The sequence below is a fragment of the Anolis sagrei genome, chromosome 2 (genome assembly GCF_037176765.1).
Source record: "Anolis sagrei isolate rAnoSag1 chromosome 2, rAnoSag1.mat, whole genome shotgun sequence".
NCBI classification, from domain to species: Eukaryota; Metazoa; Chordata; class Lepidosauria; order Squamata; family Dactyloidae; genus Anolis; species Anolis sagrei.
Genome location: NC_090022.1, coordinates 192,395,827 through 192,419,418, shown reverse-complemented (window position 1 = coordinate 192,419,418; position 23,592 = coordinate 192,395,827). Strand labels below are relative to the sequence as shown.

General features: G+C 41.9%; 1 protein-coding gene across 4 annotated transcripts in view; it reads left to right on the top strand.

Moving 5' to 3' along the window:
- The window catches only part of GALNT6 (polypeptide N-acetylgalactosaminyltransferase 6), a 74,964-nt gene that overhangs the window by 26,658 nt on the left and 24,714 nt on the right, over positions 1–23,592 (top strand). The window contains exons 1-3 of one of the 4 annotated variants that reach the window (XM_067464291.1): positions 3,943–3,972; positions 10,490–11,074; positions 20,724–20,896. In XM_067464291.1, coding sequence (XP_067320392.1) covers positions 10,587–11,074; positions 20,724–20,896 — 661 coding nt within the window. In that variant the 5' untranslated portion in view covers positions 3,943–3,972; positions 10,490–10,586. Of the gene's footprint in view, positions 1–3,942; positions 3,973–5,168; positions 5,387–10,489; positions 11,075–20,723; positions 20,897–23,592 lie in introns of those variants that run through there. The other 3 variants (XM_067464292.1, XM_067464290.1, XM_060762799.2) reach the window with 3 other exon arrangements.

Below are 23,592 nucleotides of genomic sequence, written 5' to 3'. Positions count from 1 at the left end.
GATTCAACCATCCATGGCTTGAACATATCAAGGGCCAGGGCTTCTCAATTCTCTGTATCTATGCCACAGTTTTTAAGGTTGGCTTTGAGCCCATCTTTGAATCTCTTTTCCTGTCCACCAACATTCTGTTTTCCATTCTTAAGTTTGGAGTAGAGCAATTGCTTTGGGAGACAATGGTCGGTCATCCGGACAACGGGGCCGGTCCAGCGGAGTTGATGGCGGAGGACCATCGCTTCAACGCTGGTGGTCTTTGCTTCTTCCAACATGCTGACATTTGTCCGCTTGTCTTCCCAAGAGATTGGCAGGATTTTCCGGAGGCAGTGCAGATGGAATTGTTCCAGGAGTTGCATGTGACGCCTGTAGACTGTCCACATCTCGCAGGCATACAGCAGGGTTGGAAGGACAATAGCTACATTTGGAAGTATGCTGTACTTGGAGAGCTCAGGCAGTGTTGTATTTCAGTGTCAATGTTGACTTTTGTGGAGAGGTGATTGCCAAGGTAGCGGAAATGATCAACATTTTCTAATGTTACACCATTAAGTTGTATTTGTGGCATTGGAGAGGGATTGGCTGGTGACTGCTGGAAGAGCACTTTGGTTTTCTTGAGCATCCACATAATTTGGTAACCTCAAAGGTCTTGAAACCAAACCCCAGCAGATAACAAGGGCCCACTGGATATCAAAACACACTGACAGACTTGCTCAAACTTCAGTTTCCCCTGCCTGACATGGGAACAAGCATCCATGCATTGTGTCATATGGAATGTTATCACAACAAAGGAATCATCTTAGTAAAACAAATTGATTTGGCTCTTGGAAATGAAATAATCAACATATTATGGAATAAAGTGGAGAAAGTGTAAATTATCTCCTTAACCTAGAAAAGGATTGAGAACAGTAATCACAGTGAACAAGGTCTTTATGGCACAATTTATCCATACAAGCCTCAGTGAAATGGGTGGAGTTGGTCCTTTCCAGTGGATTTCAAGCAGTGGTTCCTAACCTTGGGCCTCCAGGTGTTTTGGACTTCACAGTTCTAACAGTTAGTAAGATGGCTGGGATTTCTGGGAGTTGAAGTCCAAAACACCTGGAGAGCCAAAGTTTGGGAACCACTGTGTAAAGCTCGAAAAGGTTCCTTTTTTTCTTGACTGTATCTGGAGGCTAGCAGGCTGGGAAATTCAGGAAGCTGGAATCTAGAAAGAATACCAATCTTTTCAAAAGTCTACATTTTTGCCCTTGGTTGTGACCATTCCCATGTACTTACTATGAATGTATTTGCTGCTTTTTTACTTTAAAAAACAAGTGTGTAGTTCTCATGCCTGCAATGTTTGCAGAATAACTGTTTACAGCGGACCTTTCCAAACTGTGTGTCGTGACACATTAGTGTTTAGGCTGCAGTGTGTAGGCGTGTCGCACGAACATAACAGGAAACCTCTGAGTATGTGAAATAATCTGTTACTTCGAAAAATATATAAATTAAAGATTTTAGTAAGATATATTGCATCGCCATACATTTCGTTATTTTAATTTATCTATGTGTCCTTATTTCTAGTTTCACCTCCTGTTTACTCGTGAAACCAAATTACTGTGTCACCAAATGATGTGTGTATAAAAAATGTATCACCAACTTGAAATGTTTGGAAAGCTGTGGTCTACAGTGTTTGGAGGGATGGCTTTGCCTCTTTCCCTCAAAAGCCTGGAAGAAGAATCCCTTTCCTTTCATATACCTTGAACATGTAGTAAAAGGTGAAAAGAACTTGAATGAGCAGATTTTGCCCAATACCATACTATGTAGAGGGTGCTTTAGAGTTGTCAGTATGCGCTTTGTTCATAAAGGTAGGGCTCATCGCCTTTTGTTTGCAGGGCTTCGGCAAATACGACCTTCTCTGTTGCAGAAAGGAAAGATTACTTGAGGCAAAGCCACACCTAAAGACCAGAGTTAAGCAACTCGTCACCTTGTCAGTAATCGCTCTTTGACCTTCATCGAGTCTGAAATGCCTTTTTACCTTGAACATGACGAACAAAGGGCAGGGATGGCAGGGATCCTTTGAAACAAACACAGATGACTAAAGAAGGCATTTGCTGGACCCAGTAGATATGTTTTTGAACCCCCTCTTGTGTGCTGGTGTAAAATAGGCCATCTGTTGCAAAAATGCATGAGCATCTATAGCTATTTGTTCTTAGCAGCCTTTGGAGCCTATGTTGCTAAGAAAATGCCAAACAAATTAAAGTGGAGATGCAAATAGAATAATGTTTATTCCTCCAGTTAGAGCACTCCTCCAGGGCTGGGTTTGGAAAAGTTGAATGAAAGTGAAGAACAACTTTTTCATTTGCATTTTTTCATTTTATGTCTTCCTTCACTGTTGTCAATTGGTGTAAATCAGTAAGGACCGAGAACAAACACATTTGAATTATTCTCCCCCCCCCCTTTTTTAAAAACAAGTCCAGATTTTAAATTAGTTAGAGAGTGGGCGCTTGTGAGTTTTCCGGGCTGTATGGCCATGTTCCAGAAGCATTCTCTCCTGAAGTTTCACCCACTTCTATGGCAGGCATCTTCAGAGGTTGTGAAGTCTGTTGGAAACTAGGCAAGTGAAGTTTATACATCTGTGCAATGTCCAGGGTGGGAGAAAGAACTCTTGCCTGCTTGAGGCAAGAGTGTATGTTGCAATTGGCCACCTTGATTAGCATTGAATGGCCTTGCAGCTTCAAAGCCTGGCTGGTTGCTGCCGGGGGGGAACCTTGTTGGGAGGTGTTAGCTGCCCAGATTGAGTCTTCTCTGGAATTCCCCTGTTGCTGTTTGAATCAAGAAATGCTGGACTACTCTTAATAATTCCGTCAGAGAAGCCGTTGAAATCCACAAGCATGTGGACAACTTCAACAGAAAGGAGGAAACCATGAAAATGAACAACATCTGGCTACCCGTATTTTAAAACTCTAAAATCAGGACAGTAAATAAAGAGCAACACCCAGAAAACAGAGGAATTCCAGACAAGAGTCAATCAAGATGAGCTAACCCCACTCAAGAAAGATTCCCCTCAGGCAGCAACAAGCCAGGCTTTGAAGCTGCAAGGTCATTCAGTGCTAATCAAGGTGACCAATTGCAACATTCATGACTCAAGCCTCACAAGTCTGTGTGTCATTTCATTTCAAAAAGGAAGAAGAATACCAGCAGTGGCTTCCCCACTTTTTTGTGCAACTCAAGTATCCATTCTTGCCTCAAACAGAAAGAATTATTACTCCCACCCTGGGCATTCCACAGATATAAACCTCACTTGCCTAGTTTCCAACAGACCTCACAACTTCTAAGGATGCCTGCCACAGATGTGGGCAAAATGTCAGGAGAGAATGCCTCTGGTATATGGCCATAGGAAAACTCACAGCAACCTAGTGATTCTGGCCATGAAAGCGTTTGACAACATAGTTGGAGCATGTTGTGGATTCATTCTTTGCAGGAAGGGATGTGATTTTTAGACCACAGTGGATGCATCACTCCTCACATAAGTTGCCATCCAAGAATACAGAGTGCAGAGTGGAGGGAGCTAATCACACTTGGAGGATTGCAACAGTGTCAACATAAACCTCATGTAGTTTTGAATGGCTACCAGTCATTATTTTTTAAAACATTACAAAAGCAGAACATTTAACAGTAACTACCCAAAAGATTGTTACTGTTACTGGATACTGGATAGCATGCCCCATGTCTCACCACAGGTAGGTTCCCGACCCTTCTCTTGTTGTGCTTCTTTGGCTTCCTTCTATCTTAAAAAGTTCCTGTTCTGATATTTCCTGAGTGAGAAGTTGCTAGCTCTCCAAGGTATGCAAACCACTAATCTTCGTATGACTGTGCAAATATGTTTATAGAAAAGAATGCCTACTTCCTGCCTGCCACGTCGGGGTTTAAAGCTTGTGTTTGCTTTTTGAGGTCTTACTCATAATTCTGTTGGGATGGGAACACTCGCAGACCTTCAGAGAGGTATGTGAACTTGCAAATGATAGAAAGTCTGGCAGGGCCTCATTTAAGACATGTTGGAGGAGCTTCCTATCAGACAGCAGTGATGAGAAATGGGATAGAGAACCATTGCACATGTTCATGTGTGTATGTACCTCCCAGCAGAGCTGCCTTTGCTAACCTCATGTATTATAACTTCCTGAAAATATGTACCTCTTGAAATCATTTATTTCAGGATTTTTTGGTTTTAGGGATAGATAAGTTTTTGATTTAATATTTCCAAGTCACTTCTAACATGATTTAGAAAAATCACAGCACTTGCACCCCACCCTTTATCTCAGAATTTATGTTAGTGCATAACACATACCATCTCCAGACTAAAAGCATGTTTTTGAACAATATAAAACATAGTAACAATTAAAAACACTTAGTAGTGAATGATCATATCAGATTATATTGTTCTTCCCTGTAATTTTGTTTGTTCTAATCTCATTGGTGGCGTAATTGGTTAAACCCTTGTGTCGGCAGGACTGCTGACCGAAAGATTGACAGCTCGAATCTGGGAAGCGTGGTAAGCTCCCATTTGTCAACTCCAGCTTCTCATGCGGGGACATGAGAGAAGCCTCCTACAGGATGGTAAAACATCCGGGCGTCCCCAGGGCAACGTCCTTGCAGACAGCCAATTCTCTCACACCAGAAGTGACTTGCAGTTTCTCAAGTCGCTCTTGACACAAATAAACCTTGCATGTTCATGTTCTCATTTTATATTGAGTTGTGAAAGTATGTCCCGTCCCCCGTCCCCCCTTTCTGCATAGAAACTTATGTGCATTTCAGTATATGCTCTCTGGAATTAATGCATTTTAATGCATTTTCCTCACTTGCTAAAGTGTGTTTGTGCATTTTCTATATTGTTAGTGGTATACTTTTACTTTTCTATAATTTGTAATAGGGTAGGGAAAACTGAAACATAGAGATTTCTCTTGGCAGAGGGAAACTGAAAGAGTTGCGCACACTCTGTTAAATGATCTGCAAATCACAGATTGGGTTTTCCGGGAAACTGGTCCATGCAAATTACTCTCCCATCACTACGTTTACAGTCTCATGCTGACACAATCCTATTGCATTCAAAAGGCTTGTGAATTGTTGCGCTGGGAGTTCACACGAATCTTGGCCAATCGGCCTCTTGAATTTCTGCCCTTGAGGAGGAATTCATGACTCAAGCCTCACAAGTCTGTGTGTCATTTCATTTCAAAAAGGAGGAAGAATATCAGCAGCCTTCTCGACCAGCAGGGGCTTTCCCCCTTTTTTGTGCAACTCAAGTAGCCATTCTGCTTTTATGTTTTAAAATGATTTTCAAACCCCAACCCTTGATAAGTAAGTATAACTTTCCTCCTCCCACGCAAGAAGAAAAACGGATGTCCTGTTTCGAATACTTGGGGTAGGTTATTTCAGTTTCACCAAATGTTGATTCTACAGAGCTAAGGCTGTTCTGCCAAGAGAAAATGTTACTAGTTTCCCTCTTGCTTATTATCATTACTTCTAAATTAATATTTTTCTGTTCCAGAGAGATTTCCCCCCCTGTAATGCTTCTTTATCTTTTTAAGTACCCAACAACAAAATGGAGATGGGGATTGAAACATTCTCCTCTTAGCACTGGTTAGAGCTCGGGAAACTTCTGTTTTGGATTGGATTTGGATAAAGGATTGCAGCTCTCAGCATCCTTTATCCAACACAATGACTGGGAGATCTAGTTCTAAAGATGCCTGCCATTGCCTCGCAAGCTTTGGAGTACAGGCATTACAGATGTTTTCCTGTCCTTCCTTTTGTTAACTCAGGGTCAGTGTTTTGCCAGAGTATTGATGTACCTGTAAGATAGTCTCCAGCAATACATGGAGCAAGAGTTGCCGGATGGTTATTTTCATGTCAAGAGCGACTTGAGAAACCACAAGTCACTTCTGCTGTGAGAGAATTGGCCGTCTACAAGGATGTTGCCCAGGGAATACCCGGATGTTTTTGACGTTTTACCTTCCTTGTGGGAGTCTTCTCTCATGTCCCTGCATGGGGAGCTGGAGCTGACAGAAGGAGCTCATCTGTGCTCTCCCCAGATTCGAACCTGCGGCCTGTTGGTCTTCAGTCCTGCCAGCACAAGGGTTTAACCCACTCCATAGTTGCCAAATGTACAAGCTGAATTTAGAAAAGGCAGAAGAATGAGAGACCAAATAGAGAAAAGCAGGGAGTTTGAGAAAAACATCTATTTCTGTTTTATTGACAATTCTAAAGCCTTTGACTGTGTGGATCATAATAAATTGTGGCAAGGTCTTGGTGATATGGAGATACCAAGCCACCTTGTCTGTCTCCTGAGGAATCACTAACAATCAAGTAGCAATGATAAGAACAGACTACGGAACAACAGAATGGTTCAAGATTGGGAAAGGTGTACAGCAAGGCTGTATACTTTCACCCGACCTATTTAACTTGTATGCAGAACACATCATTCAACATCCAGGGCTTGATGAATCCAAGTCTGGAGTTAAAATTGCTGGACGAAACATTAACAACCTTAGATATGCAGATGATACCACTTTGATGGCTAAAAGCAAGGAGGAGCTGAGGAGCCTTATAACCCAGATGAAAGAAGAAAGTGCAAAAGCTGGGTTGCAGTTAAACATAAAAAAAAACCAAGATGATGGCAACCAGTCTGATTGGTAACTGGCAAATAGAGAGAGAAAATGTGGAGGTAGTGACAGACTTTGTATTTCTAGGCTCAAAGATTATTGCAGATGCAGACTGCAGCCAGGAAATCAGAAGACGTTTACTTCTTCGGAGGAGAGCAATGACCAATCTCAATAAAATAGTGAAGATAGTGACATCACACTGACAACAAAGGTCTGCATAGTTAAACCAATGGTATTCCTCATAGTAACCTATAGATGTGAGAGCTGGACCATAAGGAAGGCTGAGCGAAGGAAGATAGACACTTTTGAACTGTGGTGCTGGAGGAAAATTCTGAGAGTGCCTTGGACCACCAGAAGATCCAACCAGTCCATACTTCAGGAAATAAAGCCCAACTGCTCATTGGAGGGAAGGATAGTAGAGACAAAGATGAAGTACTTTGGCCACATCATGAGAAGACAGGAAAGCTTGGAGAAGATAATGATGCTGGGGAAAATGGAAGGAAAAAAGAGGAGCCGACCAAGGGCAAAATGGATGGATATTATCCTTGGTGACAGGCTTGACTTTGAAGGAACTGGGGGTGGCCACGGCCAACAGGGAGTTCTGGCATGGGCTGGTCCATGAGATCACGAAGAGTTGGAAGCAAATGAATGAATAAACAACAAAATCGATGTGCCTTGATAGTGAAAATACTTGATGCTGGGATTTTTCTAGGCAATGAACTTGCGTTCAGCAAAAGCTGGAAGGCATAGCAGGATTGTGCCCTCTGCCATTGTTCCCAATATGTAGGCTGAACTCCTGCTTGCATAAACACTGTATCTAAACTGGTCAATTCTGTGCTTCGCCAGAACTTAGGAATCCCAGCAAATCTAAATCCTATCAGGTAGTGATAGCTCCATGACAACAAGGTTCTTTCAACTCTAAGATCACCATCACCCTAACCAATAAATACCAGAATAAGAGTGTAGCCTACCACACACGTAAGCCCAGCTATTAACAGAGACAGGTCCTTGCAGGATATAAAATCCTGGGTTGGCCCTAATGAGGCTGTTTCAGCACGTATGTTAAAATTCTTCAACACAATACATTAAAGGGGAGATTAACACTACTTCTGGGATCACCTCCAGGAGCACCAGTCAGTTGGACAGAGAAACAGTTGGTACATCAACAAATCCAACTAGACAGGCACAAACTTCCCTGCGTAATTCATATATTTATATTGTCCATCTATATAAATAAAAATGTAATGTTTGTTTGTGGAATTAACATAATTCAAAAACCACTGGACGAATTGAGACCAAATTTGGACACAATACACCTATCAGGCCAATGAGTGACCATCACTCATAAAAACACTGAAAAACACATCAGAAGAGACTTAAAAAGCAAAAAAGCAAAAAAAATGCATTGCAACACATGCACAGAACCACATATATACACAAACACACATATATACATATACACAAACACACACACACACATATACACAAAACACATATACACAGACTGGGCCACAGCAAATCGTGGCAGGGGACGGCTAGCATATATATATATATATATATATATATATATATATATATATATATATATCTTCCTTTTACATATATCCTCAGTTCCCTTAGTTTTGTGTGTGTGTGTGTGTGTGTGTGTGTGTGTGTGTGTCAGGAACGACCTGAGAAACTGCAAGTCGCTTCTAGTGTGAGAGAATTGGCCATCTACAAAGACATTGCCCAGGGGACTCCCGGATGTTTTACCATCCTTGTGGGAGGCTTCTCTCATGTCCCTGCATGGGGAGCTGGAGCTGACAGAGGGAACTCATCTGCGCTCTCCTCGGATTCTAACCTGCGACCTGTCGGTCTTCAGTCCTTCCAGAAACAAGTGTGGGTGGCTTGCTTTTTTGCCCCATTGTGGGAATGAGATGAAAAATAGATTTGTTGGAAAACAGTGCGAGCAACCTTTTCTCTCTTTTGTTGCTTTGTTTATGGGCTAAAGTTGCACTGTGTACATAGCTCAGGCGACACGTCAAGCAAGTACGGTGGATACAGGTGAATATATATTTGTAGGCCCAGATTTATGTAGGTGTTGTCACACGGGCAGATCTTTGAAGCATCACTTTTAGGGAAGGACAGTGTCCAGAATTCCCAGCCTTCATGGCCAGTGACAGGAGGTTTCTGGAGGGTATTGTGCATGAAAGCCACTTTTCAAGGCTGCACAGACAGACACTCTGGGCATGTTTGAAGTGAATCAGTTCAAATCATTATGTGAAGCTATTTTGAAAAAAATATTTTCATGTAAAACTGGAGTGATCTCCTTAGGTGTTTTGTTTTCCTGTTCTTTGGAGGATCTTGATATCCCATTTCCAAATCTATTTCAGTAACAAGGAACGATCTTTTTCTTTCCAAATTGCTGAAAGATGAGATTCTCAAAGTTCCAGAGATTTTTTTTGTAGATCGCACATACCTGTTTGAGAGGCCTCTGTGATTTCAGTCTTAGGTTTTGCCTGGCTCTGTGACAGCAGCGATTTGCTAACAGAAAGGGTTCATTGTTACTGGAAATACAATATAGAAATGAAATAAAATCAGAAGCTCTCTTTTCTTGTAGCTGTCACTTCCCTCTTTCGAAATTTGCCAGCCTTCCACGACTGCTTGGCTCTTTCCCACTCAGAAGGATTATCATGATACTTCCTTATTTGTAATTACTTAGTAAGTTTCTTCTGTTTGCTTACAAATATGCACGGTGCTGGAGAGCAGGGATTATTTGTGCACAGTAAGAGAGAACTTGTTGAATTGAACCTCTGAAGTGACCTTCCCATACCTCCCAATAGTCCCAAATTGACAGGATCGGCCTCAATTACTCCTATGTCATCTCACTTTTCTAGCTGCTCTTAAAATGTCCCAATTTCTCTTTCTTCCCATGTTATCCTCCATTCATCTCAATTGTTGCACACTTCTGTTCGAAATGGATAAGTAGTTGTCATTCAGTTGACTCAGCAGAACAGAATGGAGATGGAGTGAAATCATGCCCATCCCAACAGATTCAGGCTAAAGCCAACTATTGCAGTGAACCTCCTTTTTGCAAAATATTTTCATGTCCATCCTGTCTTCCTTTTGCTTCCTTGTCTTATTCTGATCTGGAGGTTTTTCTACTAGCATTAGCATGGGTGAACAGTAAAGCAGACAGAAAAGGGAGCACAGATAAGCTTTTTCCTCAGCATATAAAGATAGATAGATAGATAGATAGATAGATAGATAGATGGATGGATGGATGGATGGATGGATGGATGGATGGATGGATGGATGGATGGATGGAGTAGTTACCCAACTATATGCAGCTGATTGGCTAAAGGGCAATATATGGTTTTAGATGTTAAATATGGATTTTTCTCTATTTTCAATTGTTTGTAACAATAATCAAAACCTTGATTTCTCTTGAGTTATAAATCCTATTTTGTAACTGATTTCAAATGGCTTTTCCTAAGCTCCCCCCCCCCCTTATTTAATTATAAGACTTGTTTAGTAGGATTTTGTGTTCTAGATGGGAGAAGTGTGTCTGTCCATGACTAAGACCATGAAAACTCTGTCTGTTAGTCAGGGATATGAGTGGCTGTGATGGAGAGGGATCAAGAGAGCTCAGATTATTCCTGAATGTAGTTTGCAAGTTTATGCATATCTTGGTTGCGCAGCAATGCATATTTTGAACTGTTTATATTGGTGGCTTGGAGTGACATAATGAAGAGAACAAAGTGCCTCAGAATATAATGTGTCTTCTCTTCTCTTTACCCACTTTACATGGAGGTAAATGAATAGATGCATAGAGTCATCCCCCTAATTTCCATCAGGTTTATTTGTAACTTTGTTTGTTCTCTTAGGTTCAGAAGAAAATGCTGAAATTCCACAGATTTACCAAAGCCCTGAAAAGTGTGTGCCTTATTTAATGCAGGAGCCATTGCCAAAATATTGCCCACCATGAGGCTGATCCGGAGACACTATGGCCCACTGAAGCTGGCTTTGGTGGGTGTCGTTTTTGTAATCTTTCTCTTCATCATGCAAAGAGATGTGGGCAGCGGGGAACAAAGGGAGGATCCCTGGCTAAAAAACATTGTGGACAGGAAAGACCAAATGATTGACATGATGATGGGCGCCGTCAACAACATCCGTGACTCTATGCCAAAGCTGCAGATCCGGGCTCCGGTTCAGCAAGAGGCACCCATACAAGACAGCAATTCATGCCTGCCAGGATATTATACTCCCGCAGAATTGAAGCCTTTCATGGAGCGTCCGCCCCAGGACCCCAACAGCCCAGGTGCAGATGGGAAAGCTTTCAAGAAGGAGCAGTGGACAGCGGAGGAGACAAAGGAGAAAGAGCGGGGCTATGAGAAGCACTGTTTCAATGCTTACGCAAGTGACCGGATCTCTCTCCAAAGGGCCCTGGGACCAGACAGCAGGCCTCCAGAGTAAGATCTTCCTCTTTTCTGCTCCCTGTAACTACAGTCTACATGAGGGGAAGGCTAAGATGAATGCAAGCATGACCCTTTAACAAGTGGTAGCCTGCCCCACAATAGGCATGTGATCAGATAGGTATAAGTGGACCATCTATCAGCCTACCACATATTCATGTGCCTACTGGAATAGGCGATCTCCATTGTCTTGTGGTAGTAAAGTTTCTAAGGGCATCCATAGCTGGTCCCCACAGGCATTCTATCATCTCAGGGAACAGAAGATCTTCAGAGTGTCTCAATAGTCACCATGTTTCTCTAGAACAGTGGTTTTCAACCTTTGACTCTCCAGGTGTTTTGGCCTTCAACTCTCAGAAATCCTAACAGCTGGTAAACTGGCTGGGATTTCTGGGAGTGGTAGGCCAAAACACCTGGAGAGTCACAGGTTGAGACAATTGAATTAACTGGACCTTTAAAAATAGAAATTCAAGTATTTTTATATTGGAGGGTTAGATAGCTGGCTGGAAGAAACCAGTGGAAAATAGTTAACCTCCAGTTCATAGCTTAGAACAGGGATGTTATCCTTCAGAAGATGTTGAACTGCAGTTCTCAGCATTCCTGGGAGTTGAGCCCCAAGCAAAGTCATTACATTCTTCACTCTTGAACTAAAAGTGGTAGAATAATTGAGAATACTACAGAAATATCAGGTGAAACACAAAGGGACTTGATGTGGGAAGAGTATGTTGTGTAGGGTTAGAGGGGTTACAGTATTGTAAGGCATGATGAAAACATACATGTTTCTTAAGCGTTTACTTAAAAGAACTTAGTGCTCCATTATTTCAAGACAATCCTAAAGAGGTGATAAGGATAAAAGGTCTGGGAAGGACCACTGTTCAGTAGCAGAACATGTGCTTTTCTTACAGAAGGTCCAGTTAATTCAATGGTTCTCAACCTGTGGGTCTCCAGGTGTTTTGGCCCACAACTCTCGGAAATCCCAGCCAGTTTATCAGCTGTTAGGATTTCTGAGAGTTGAAGGCCAAAACATCTGGGGACCCACAGGTTGAGAACCACTGAGTTAATTGAAAAGATATGGCTGCAAAGAATGAGAGAGACCTTTCTTTCTGCACCAGCAAACAGATAATAGGACATGTTCTAAGGTAGCTGACAAGTGATCAAAAGTATGTGTCCGCAAGTGGTTCTATCATGATGGACATTTGCTTCATGTTTTTGATCACATTGTGGATCTTTAGAGTCTACCAATATCCAGGCTGTATATGCTGTACTATGTAGTCAATAAAGGCTGGTTTCCTGGGGTTAGCAAGGAGACTGTTCCAGTGAGCAGGTATTTTTCCCCCTGAAAACAGATGTTTTGTTGGGGTACTGCACCAGGAAGGTACTATCAAAATAAGGGTTTGGGTGACGCAACTTATTTGGACCACAGCTCCTGTAATACTCGGGGTATTCCACACAAATAAGTTTTTCACACTTTGAATTAATGCAGTCCTAGTCTACTATTCACAGGGAAAAGGGAAACAGTTTCCATTCCTCTGTCACTCTCTAAGAATGCAAGAATTGCTTCCCTGATCTATGAGATCCATCTCCTCTAGCATCCAATGTCGGGCAACAGCATCTGGCCAAGTGCCCACCAGGCACTAGCAAGCAGGATGTGATGTGAAGACCTTTCCTTGTTTGTTTTCAAACAGAGCCAGAGAGATTGCTTCTGTTTGTGACCGTTACACCTTGCTATCATGGTTAATAGCTGCTGATAGACAAAGCCAGCAGGAGATATGCCTTAATCCTTTCTACAGACATCTGAATTGGTAGTATTAACTGTGTGTAAATGTTTGCCTTGAAGCAATGCTCTTGCCCAAAACGGGGAAAAAAGGAAGAAGGAGGGGGACCCTGCTGATACAAAATCAAATCTTTATTGAAACACTGGTTGTTGTTAAATAAAGCTGAATAATTATAAGTTTATCGACCTTCTTTTATCATGTCAGAAGCAACCTGAGAGCGAACTGCAAGTTGCTTCTGGTTTGAGTGAATTGCCCGTCTACAGAGACGTAGCCCAGGTGACGCCCGGATGTGTTACCATCCTGCTGGGAGGCTTCTCTCATGTCCCCGCAAGATAGAGCTGACAGATGGAAGCTCACCCCATCTCACAGATTCGAACTAGCTTTCTTCAGGTTAACAACCCAACCTTCAGGATAGCAATCCAGCCGGCACAATGTTCTAAGGTAGTTGACAAGTTAACCCATTGCGCCGCTGCGGCTCTATGCTTTATAGACCTGATCTTGAATATGTTCCAACTTAAGTTACAAAAAACAATCTGTTTTAGGAGCATGGCTTGGATTTTTAAAATATTAAATAAATAAATAAATAAATAAATCTTTATTTATATTCCACCCTATCTCTCCAGGGGGACTCTAGGCGGATTCCAACATACAAAAAGGCAAACATTCAATGCTTCATAAAACAAACAAGTGCCAAAGAGTTGACAAGATTGCTTAACCAGAGCAATCTTGCCAAATTAGAGGACCACTATTGATGTAGTGGTTAGAGCTATGCACCAAATCCAAGAGATGAATTTGGCCATAAGTTGACTGAGGGATACTGTGTTAATCGATTTTCTCTATTGATCTAACTTTCTTTCTGTTCTGTTCATGTTCAATTTCCCTTGGGGACAAGTGTTTAGTCACTTTGGAACAGAATTCTGGATCAGATGCACTTTAGTTTTGATCCAGCATAATCATCTTATGGTTTGATATAATGTGGGGTGGAAGAAAAATATGCAGTGGAGCTCTTTGTGAAAAGTATTTTGAAGTACAGTAGAGTCTCGCTTACCCAACCTTCGCTTATCCAGCGTTCTATATTATCCAATGCAGTCCAGGGTGGGAGAAAGAAAAAATCCTTGTCTGTTTTGGTGCTGATTCGTAAATCCAGTAATTACTATGTAACGTTACTGCTTTTCCTGTTGATTTGTTGTAAAACATGATGTTTTAGTGCTTAATTTCTAAAAACACAACATAATTTGACGTTTATTTATTTACTTTATTTATTTACTTTGCTTGTATACCGCAATTTCTCAGCCTTGTAGGCGACTCAACGCGGTTTACAACAAGAGCAAGTCAATCCAACAGCATACAAAATTTAAAAACCATTAACAGCATAATATACAAAATGACACATCAATAACAACACATTAACGTCTCGTAACTAGAATCGTGATCCAATTCGTCTTCCATAATTCCGTTTCCTATATTCATCGTGTACATTGCATTGTTTAACCGAACGCCTGTTCGAACAGCCAGGTTTTTAGTTTTCTTCGAAACACCATTAACGAAGGGGCTGATCTAATGTCCATGGGAAGGGCGTTCCACAGCCGAGGGGCCACCACAGAAAAGGCTCTGTCCCTCGTCCCCGCCAGCCGTGCCTGTGATGCAGGCGGGATTGAGAGCAGGGCCTCCCCAGAAGATCTTAGAGTCCTGGTGGGTTCATAGGCAGAGATACGTTCGGATAGGTAGCTTTTCCTTAATCCCTCCTTTTTCACTTATCCAACGTTCTGCCGGCCTGTTTATGTTAGATAAGTGAGACTCTACTTGTACTAGTATTTGATAGCTGAAAAATTATTTGTAACATATCAAAATAATAGTGGTATTGAGGAGCCTGGAGGCACTTGTTGGTCTGAAGAGAGGAAAGTTAAGCAACTCTGATTCTCGCTGTCGGCACAGTTTATTGGGCAGGGGCACTTTCCCATTGGGTGTGTGGGAGAGATCACAAGAGCTCCTTCTGCCCAAGATGAAATCTTGCTGGTTGCCTTTCATCTGTCGGAAGAAAAGGCCTGGGGTGCATTTCTTGCTTTTTAATTATCTGCTGCTTTGCTTTCCTCCTGTCTCACGTTCTCTTACCTTTATGCCCTTTTGGTGCCCCATTTATGGAGCAGTAAACATTGACAATTGCAACCATCTCTTCTTCTTTTTATAAAAAGGGGGGAATAAATAAAAGTTGCCCAAGTTCAAAAACTTCCTTAGTTCCATCTGTCGCCTGCCCTTGGTTTTGGTCCGCTTCCTCCTGCTTCGAAGAGCTCCATTGCCTCCTTAATTTTTCACTTTGCTCGCCAAGTGGAACAGACAAAGCTTACAGTACAGCAGGGGGGCAAAAGAAGGAGTCAAACGTGACCCCCTCTCTCCTTTTTTTCCTTCCCCCACCTTTCCCTGTGGTCTCCAGAGGGTTTTTTGTGGCATACGGTTGCTTTTCATAAGGGAGATAAGTCAGTCAAGGGCGGGAGGAAGGGAAAGGAGGAGGGAAGGACCCAACAAAGGGCATCTTGAATAATGGCTCAAAACCTGGGCGGTTCTGCAGACGGTCTCTCTTTCTCTTTCTCTCTCTCTCTCTGTCTTCTACTTACCTCCTGCCCTCTCAAATGCCGATTATTTCTGCCTAGCAGGTGTAGATATCACAATAGAAGAATGTGGTGTTCTAGGCAGGGAGCGCAAGAATGTTATTCAGTCAACCAAAGAGGCATAAACCAATTTAAATTAAAGTGTAAAGCCCTCCCAGAACCGAAACCATAAATCGGGGAGCTGGGGAAATTGGCTCAGATGGGAGGGAGGCCATGAATGAAACTCTCATTGTTGGGCTCCTTGGGAATGGCGAGGAGGAGGTGATGGGGGGAAAAAACTGATCTCCCATGTGGAACGTTTTCCCCCTTTTGATGTGCGGCGGAGGTATGCGGCATGTAAGAGACCCGCCTGCCATCCCGCTGAAAGGTTCAGAGAAGAGTATGGACAGTGAAATGAAAAGAGATCAGTGGGAAAAGGGGTGGAAAAGTTTCCTTTACCCACCCACCACAAAAAAATCAAAAACCTCACTTAAATCCCCTCACTCTCCCATTATAGTCTCTACCATGTCTACAGATTAGAGGAAATGTTAAGCTGGTGTTGATAATGATTAGTGAACATGTTTTATCTAGGACCCATGATTCAGGTAACAGTGTAGTTGTCATGAAAGAGAAGTGAAGCTTCAGATTTCACCTGGATGAAGGCAATAATTGTCTGTCAACAAGGTGTAGCAAATGGCAGCTTAAAAATATTGGCCCTAGGTGAGTTGCTATTTACACTGTGATTCCGGCAACAAAATATCTTGAGTCAGCACTGTTGCTTGGGAATCATTATAGTTTTCCATCAGGCTGTGTCTTTTGAAGTTCAGGCCATTTGAAGCAATCGGTTGTCCCAGCTTATTGTTTGATATCAAAAACTTGGGAAAGGGCTTGCTGGGAGCAATTGACTCCCTGCATAAGTACCATGCTTTATAGCAGGGGTGCTCAAACTAAGGCCTTAGGGCCGGATATGGCCCTCTAAGCTCATTTACCCGGCCCTCGCTCAGGGTCAACCTAAGTCTGAAATGACTTGAAAGCACCCAATAACATCAGCAACACTCCTATCTCATCAGCCATTGAAATACTAATAAGTTTATATTTGCTCAAATTGTTCTTCATTTTAATTATTGTGTTGTTTTTAAGTGTTTTTTTGCACTACAAATAAGATATGTGCAGTGTGCATAGGAATTCATTCATGCTTTTTTCAGATTATAATCTGGCCCTCCAACAGTTCGACGGACTGTGACTTGGCCCTCTGTTTAAAAAATTTGAGGACCCCTGCTTTATAACCTAAGGCTTTACTATCCCTCTGCACTGTATCTGAAGAAGTGGATTTATAGCTACAAAAGCTCATGTTAAAATTAAAAAACAGTCTTAACGGTGCTGCTTTATCCATTTTCCAGACGTTTTTCTTCCTTTGACTGTGTGTGATTTATTCTGCAGCAATATTTTGTAAGTCTGGCCACTTCTTTGGTTCTGTATATCAGATGGCTTATTGTTTGATGTCAACATGTTTGGAAAGGGCTTGCAGAGAGCAATTGACTCCCTCCATCAGCACCATGCTTAATTACCGTAGGGTTTAATATCCCTCTGTACTGTATCTGAAGAAGTGGATTTATAGCCACAAAAGCTTATGTTAATATTAAAAAAACGGTCTTAACGGTGCTGCTGCATCTTTTTCCGGATGTTTTTTGGAGGGATAGGACGTGGATGATTCAATATCCTGCACAGCTCTTTGATGTGACTGTTGCTGTTGTGTGCCTTCAAGTCATTTCCAACCCCACACACATGAGGAGAAGAGAAAGAGACACAGGTTGAGCAAGGAGCGGGGAGCTGCAGGTGCCTCATCTCCACTGAACAAAGTGGGAACACTTGCTTAAAATTAACCAGATTGCCTTGTTACATTTAGATTTGAAAACTGGTTAATTTAAACCTGAGTGGGCAATCTTGTCGACTATATAGTTGTGACCGTTTTTGTGGCTTCGGCTATTTTCCCCCTGTGGGAAGTGGTTTGGGTTAGAAGCAACATATTGCCTAGACATAATGTTTTACATTTCGTTTTCAAAGTAGGCACTGTATAATTTTAGCAGTGAGAAAGTTGTCAGAAACAGCATTTTTCAAAACTATGTATTTACCATTCCTGACATTTTCCATGAAAAAGTTGCATATAGGTTTGTTTGTTTGTTTATTTATTTATTTATTTATGCAGAATAACAGCATTTGCTGCAGAAAAAGATACATTTTGTATGCAGAAATACTTGTGCTTAACATGTTGCTTTCCGCTCACACATCCACACAACCATATGTGAATTTTGCACAGTTATGTCCTGAATTGTGAAGGTTCTTGTCAATCCAGATTTAACCTCATTAGAGTTTCAAAGAAACCCTCAATAAACACACTTTACAGCCATTTAAAAATATTATCAAATATCATTTCCATCCCTATATTAATCATAGTAATGAACAAGACCACCGCTTTCACTGTCTTTGTCTACTTTTAGTTTATTTGCCTTTCCTTTCCCTGCTATCCCTATCCACACACACACACATACATAAATGCTTTGTTCGTTTTGAGTGACATCATATCTCAAAATCTATGGGATGAATTGCCGCCAAATTTGGCCACAAGACACCTACTAACTCAAGCAGTGACCATCACTCAAAAAAATTGATTTTGTCTTTTGAGTTGCCAGGATTTATAGTTCACCTACAATCAAGGAGCATTCTGAACTCCACCAATGATGGAATTGAACCAAACTTGGTGCACAAAACTCCCATGATCAACAGAAAATACTGGAAGGGTTTAGTAGGCATTGACCTTGAGTTTTGGAGTTGTAGTTTGCCTACATCCAGAGAGCACTGTGGACTCAAACAATGATGGATCTGGACCAAACTTGGCACAAATACTCAATACGCCCAAATGTGAACACTGGTGGAGTTTGTGGGAAATAAGCCTTGACATTTGGGAGTTGTAGTTACTGGGATTTATAGTTCACCCACAATCAAAGAGTATTCTGAACCTCACCAATGATAGAATTGGGCCAAACTTCCCACACAGAACCCCCATGACCAACAGAAAATACTATGTTTCCTGATGGTCTTTGCCGACACCCACTCGCACCCCCCCCCCAGGGATCCCAACCCCCAGGTTGAGCAACACTGCATTGGAGACTTGTTTCTTTGTCATTTTTAGACCTATCCGCATAAAACTTTCCTCACTTGTAGGTCACATTTATAACTGCAAGCCTACCAAGTTTCAGAACATTGCACCAATCCACTGATTTTTGAGAAATTTTTAATGTGTTTACTATAAAAAAATTAAAAAACCATAAACAGGGGTTCTGGGAATTGAAGTCCCAAGTATACACCACAAGAGTGAAAGAGAATGGAAATAGTCAACCAGGCCTCTGATTGGCTGAGAAAAGAAGTGAGAAACATGCAGACAGAAAAACCTCAATTCCCATCATGCCCTGGGAGGAAGCACAGAGGCTCCTTCAATACCCACATGGCACCTGGTCTTGCCTGATTTGCAAGGCTGCCCACACTCTGCCTCAGATAGAGTGCCACTCAGCCCCATTAGCCTCCATTAACTGAAAGATCTGACTGTTGTGATCCGTATCAGCTAAGGCTTCGGCTTCCCCCCACCAGACCCATTCAGGGAATTTGGATTGCCCAAATCCCCTGAATACGAGACACCAAAATGATATTGTACAAACATCCCTAGTGTATTTGCACCACAAGTTGAAGATTTCCCATATATGGCTCAAACTACAGTTTGTGGAATCAAGACTGTAGCTTCATCCTGGTTTGCGTCTACAAATCCTAATTTAACACAGGTGGGCAAACAATTGTGTTTCTCCAGTTTTTTTTGGAATGCATCTTCATTTGCCCTTAGCTGTACCTTAGATAGAGCTGATGGAACTTGTACTTCCAAAGACATTTGGAAGCCCACAGTTGCTCACTCTCTCTTTAACTAACCATAGTTTATAATGAAGAATCACAGTAAAAAAGAAGAAGCATTTACTTCTAATCTCTGTAATTGTGCTGGGAGAGATGGAGAGAGCATAAGACCTGGGCTTGTTCACACCACTGTAAACTGTGGGTTCACACTGCCTGTAGTAGGTGATGGACTTCCATATTTGCCAAAAGGTCATCAGCACACACAATCCTGAAGTTGATGGTGCCAGGCATGGTGAGAAATAACTTGGCTGGGAAGAGTGGATTGTTCTGTGTGCTGCCTGAGCAAAAGGAAGGCACATGGACTCAGGACAAAAGGTTCTTCATTGTGTTCTTTGGTTTCCCAGCTGAACATGTGAACAAAGCAAAACGGCAGTGCCATAAAGCTCAGGAAAATAAATTATCTCTCCCTTCACCTACCCACTTTCTCTCTTTACCAAAGCAAATTTCCATTTACCAGCATGTAGCAGGGAACCCATTGAGACTGCTATTGTTGTGGCCTATGGCTTGAGAATAGAAATCCATGACCTCATCTTGCAACCTACGGACATTTGAGTCAAGGCAAGGTCAGGGAGCGGGAAGGGGAGGGTCACTGGGGTGGGTGACCAGATGCAAGAGAAAGAGAGAGGGAGACCCTCAGGAGGGCCCTTACGAGGAGACGGGATATTCTGCTCTTGACATGCTTCCCCATAAACTACACCTGCTCAAAGTCCCCATGTCACAACACTTTATGGGATGACTGTTAGCTTTAAGTAAAGCACAATGGTTCAGATGCCGAACACCAAAGCAAGATGTTGACTTGCCCTTCTGCAGTCTGGCTTATGCAACCCTGGACTTTTGGACATTCAAAAGTCTGTATTATCCACTGCTTTGTAGGAATTGGCTTACAGGTTTTTGTAAACACATTTTGTTTCAGGTGGTAAATTTACCTTGGAATATAGCCATGTTCTTGGATGTGGGGTTGCATGTGTGTGTCTACACACACACATATATATATATACACACACACACACACACACAAACAGAAGCAATAAGGTCCTGCCAACTGGAATAATGAAATACTAGTGTTAATATATCTTGCATGCATGGCAAGGATTGACATCTTTGCGGTGATTCAAATGTGGCTGGACTGCAACCCGTACCATTGCACAGTATTCCTTGGGCTACGCTGCTAATCCAACAACATATGGAGATGCCCAGTTCAGCTGCATCTTACTATAGATTCAGTCAGACTTTGGTTTAAACAGAAAAATGTTGATTTTCTGATAAGGGAGAGTAGTGTAAAAGTACCAATTTCCTCTTACGTGTATCTTGTATTTGATTTTTATTTTGTAGATGTATCGAACAAAAGTTCAAGCGCTGCCCACCCCTCCCAACCACCAGCGTCATCATCGTTTTCCATAATGAGGCCTGGTCAACATTGCTTCGCACTGTATACAGTGTCCTGTATTCCTCCCCAGCTATATTGCTAAAAGAGATCATTCTTGTGGATGATGCCAGTACAGACGGTAAGTTTTGCATATTAAGAGTTGTTTATAAGATTGCCAGGTCAGGAGCATCTCTGGGGTGTAATTTTGTGGGGGTGTCACTAAGCATGTAACATTAAGCATAAACATATCATGCTTGCACAAGAAATTTCATATAAATTATATACTGGGGGGGGGGGAGTGTCTTACAAATAGGAAGAATAGCTATATGGTTGGAAGAAGAACTCCAAACTTCTCCAACTCTGTGTTAACACTTTTGTATGCCCTAGTTTAACTCATGCAATTTTAAGACAGGAAAATGTTTGCGAACAAAAGATTTCACAAACTTTACTTCCAAAGGGTTGCTGTGAGTTTTCCAGGTTGTATGACTATGTGCCAGAAGCATTCTCTCCTGATGTTTCACCCGCATCTATGGCAGGCATCCTCAGAGGTTATGAGGTCTATTGCAAATTAGGCAAGTGAGGTTTATATGTCTGTTGAATGTCCAGGGTGGGAGAAAAAACTCTTGCCTGATCAGAGGCGGCCTTAGGTAATTTTCAACGGTAAGCAAACAGTATTTTGCCCCCCCCCCCCAACCAATCACTGATATATATTTTTTGTTTGTCGTGGGAGTTCTGTGTGCCATATTTGGTTCAATTCCATTATTGGTGGAGTTCAGAATGCTCTTTGATTGTAGGTGAACTATACATCCCAGTAACTACAACTCGCATATTTTGGGGTCTATTTTCCCCCAAGAGTGCCTCAAGAGCGCCCCTGGGCAAAATCAACTATACTGCAAATGCTTACTTTGCGTAATGGGTTGAGCCGCCCCTGTGCCTGATTGAGGCAGGTGTTAATGTTGCAATTGGCCACCTTGATTAGCATTTAATGGCCTTGCAGCTTCAAGGCTTGGCTGGTTGCTGCATGTTGAGAGATGTTTGTTGAGATATGTTAGCTAGCCCTAGTTTCCAACAGACCTCACAACCTCTGCCATAGATGTGGGTGAAATATCAGGAAATAATGCCTCTAGAACATGGCCATGCAGCCTGGAAAACTCACAGCAACCCAGTGATTCCAGCCATGAAAGCCTTTAGTAACACATTTACTTTCAAAATTTGTTTCCCCATCTGCACTTTATTTTGTTTTCATAGTCAGATTGCCAAACCTTCCCTTATCAATCCAAAATCATAACTGACAAAATAATGTTGCTAATATTTGGGGGAGGATGCAAAGATGATAATGATGAATATGATTATAATGATAAAGGTATAGCTTTAATATGCTGAAAATTAATATAATCTTGGTCATGTTTGCAAGGTTTTCCTTTGAGAGAAAGAAGATGGGAATAGGGAAGGAAAAAAAAGACAAATACATACAAAATACATACTCAGCCCAGTTCTGCATTAAAAATAAACCTGATAAGCAAGGGCAGCAGCGAGAGGCTTTGGAGATTCCCACTGACATTTGACAATAGAAGTCACATAGTTACAGTGTTTCTCACTCTGGAGAGATATAATGTATTTTTATTTAAATTATGGTAATAATATACAGACTTGCACTTAGACACATTTTTAAAAGGGCTAGTTTTATTCAGATGAATGGCCTATTTTGATGTCTGTATAAATGATGCATTTTCGCCTCAATTTTGTGGGATGAAGTGAATGTGGCATGGTGATATCTGATTTGCGGAGGTGGTGTACTGTTGTGTGCCTTCAATTCATTTCTGATTTCCAGCAACCCTAAGGGCTGGGCATTTCATGGCAAGACTTGCTTGGAAGGGTTTTGCCTTTGTGTTCCTCTGAGAGAACGTGACTTACCCAAGGTTACCCATTGGGTCCCCATGACTAAGCGGGCGTTCAGACCCTATGTAAATTGACAGTGTCATGTGTTATATGTATTTTACTGTATTGTGTGCTTTCTGTTTGCACTAACACATTCTTTGTAAGCCGCCCAAGCCCCTTTTAGGAGAAGGCGGCGGGGTATAAATAAAGCATTATTATTATTATTATTATTATTATTATTATTATTATTATTATTTTACTGACACAAGAGCACAGTATGTCACAGCAAACGAGATCTATATGTTGGATTTCGTATCACAAAATCACAAGTCGAACACTTCCCAAGCGTCTGTGTGATGTATTTTCAAATGATGCACGCAGATCCAAGTAAGTTGGCCTTTTGCAATTGACAGATGGTAATTTTGTCGATGTTTATTGTTTCCAAATGTCAGCTGAGATCTTTTGGCACGGCACCCAGTGTGCCGATGACCACTGAGACCACCTGTGCGGGTTTATGCCAGAGCCTTTGCAGTTCGATTTTGAGGTCTTGATAGCAGCTGAGTTTTTCCTGTTGTTTTTCCTCAATGCAACTGTCACCTCGTATGGCAACATCAATAATCCAGACTTTTTTCTTTTCCACAATCGTGATGTCTGGTGTGTTGTTGTTGTTGTTGTTGTTGTTGTTGTTGTTATATTGTATCCTAGTCCAACACTTGTGCAACTACGCCATGCTGGCTCTTGGGCGGTAGTGTGTGTCCTTATTGCAGGCATCTTGACTTGCATAGATTTTTTTTCATGTCAGGAGTGACTTGAGAAACTGCAAATTGCTTCTGGTGTGAGAGAATTGGCCATCTGCAAGGACTTTTCCCCAAGGGACAACTGGATATTTTGATGTTTTACCATCCTTGTGGGAGGCTTCTCTCATGTCCCTGCATGGGGAGCTGGAGCTGACAAAGG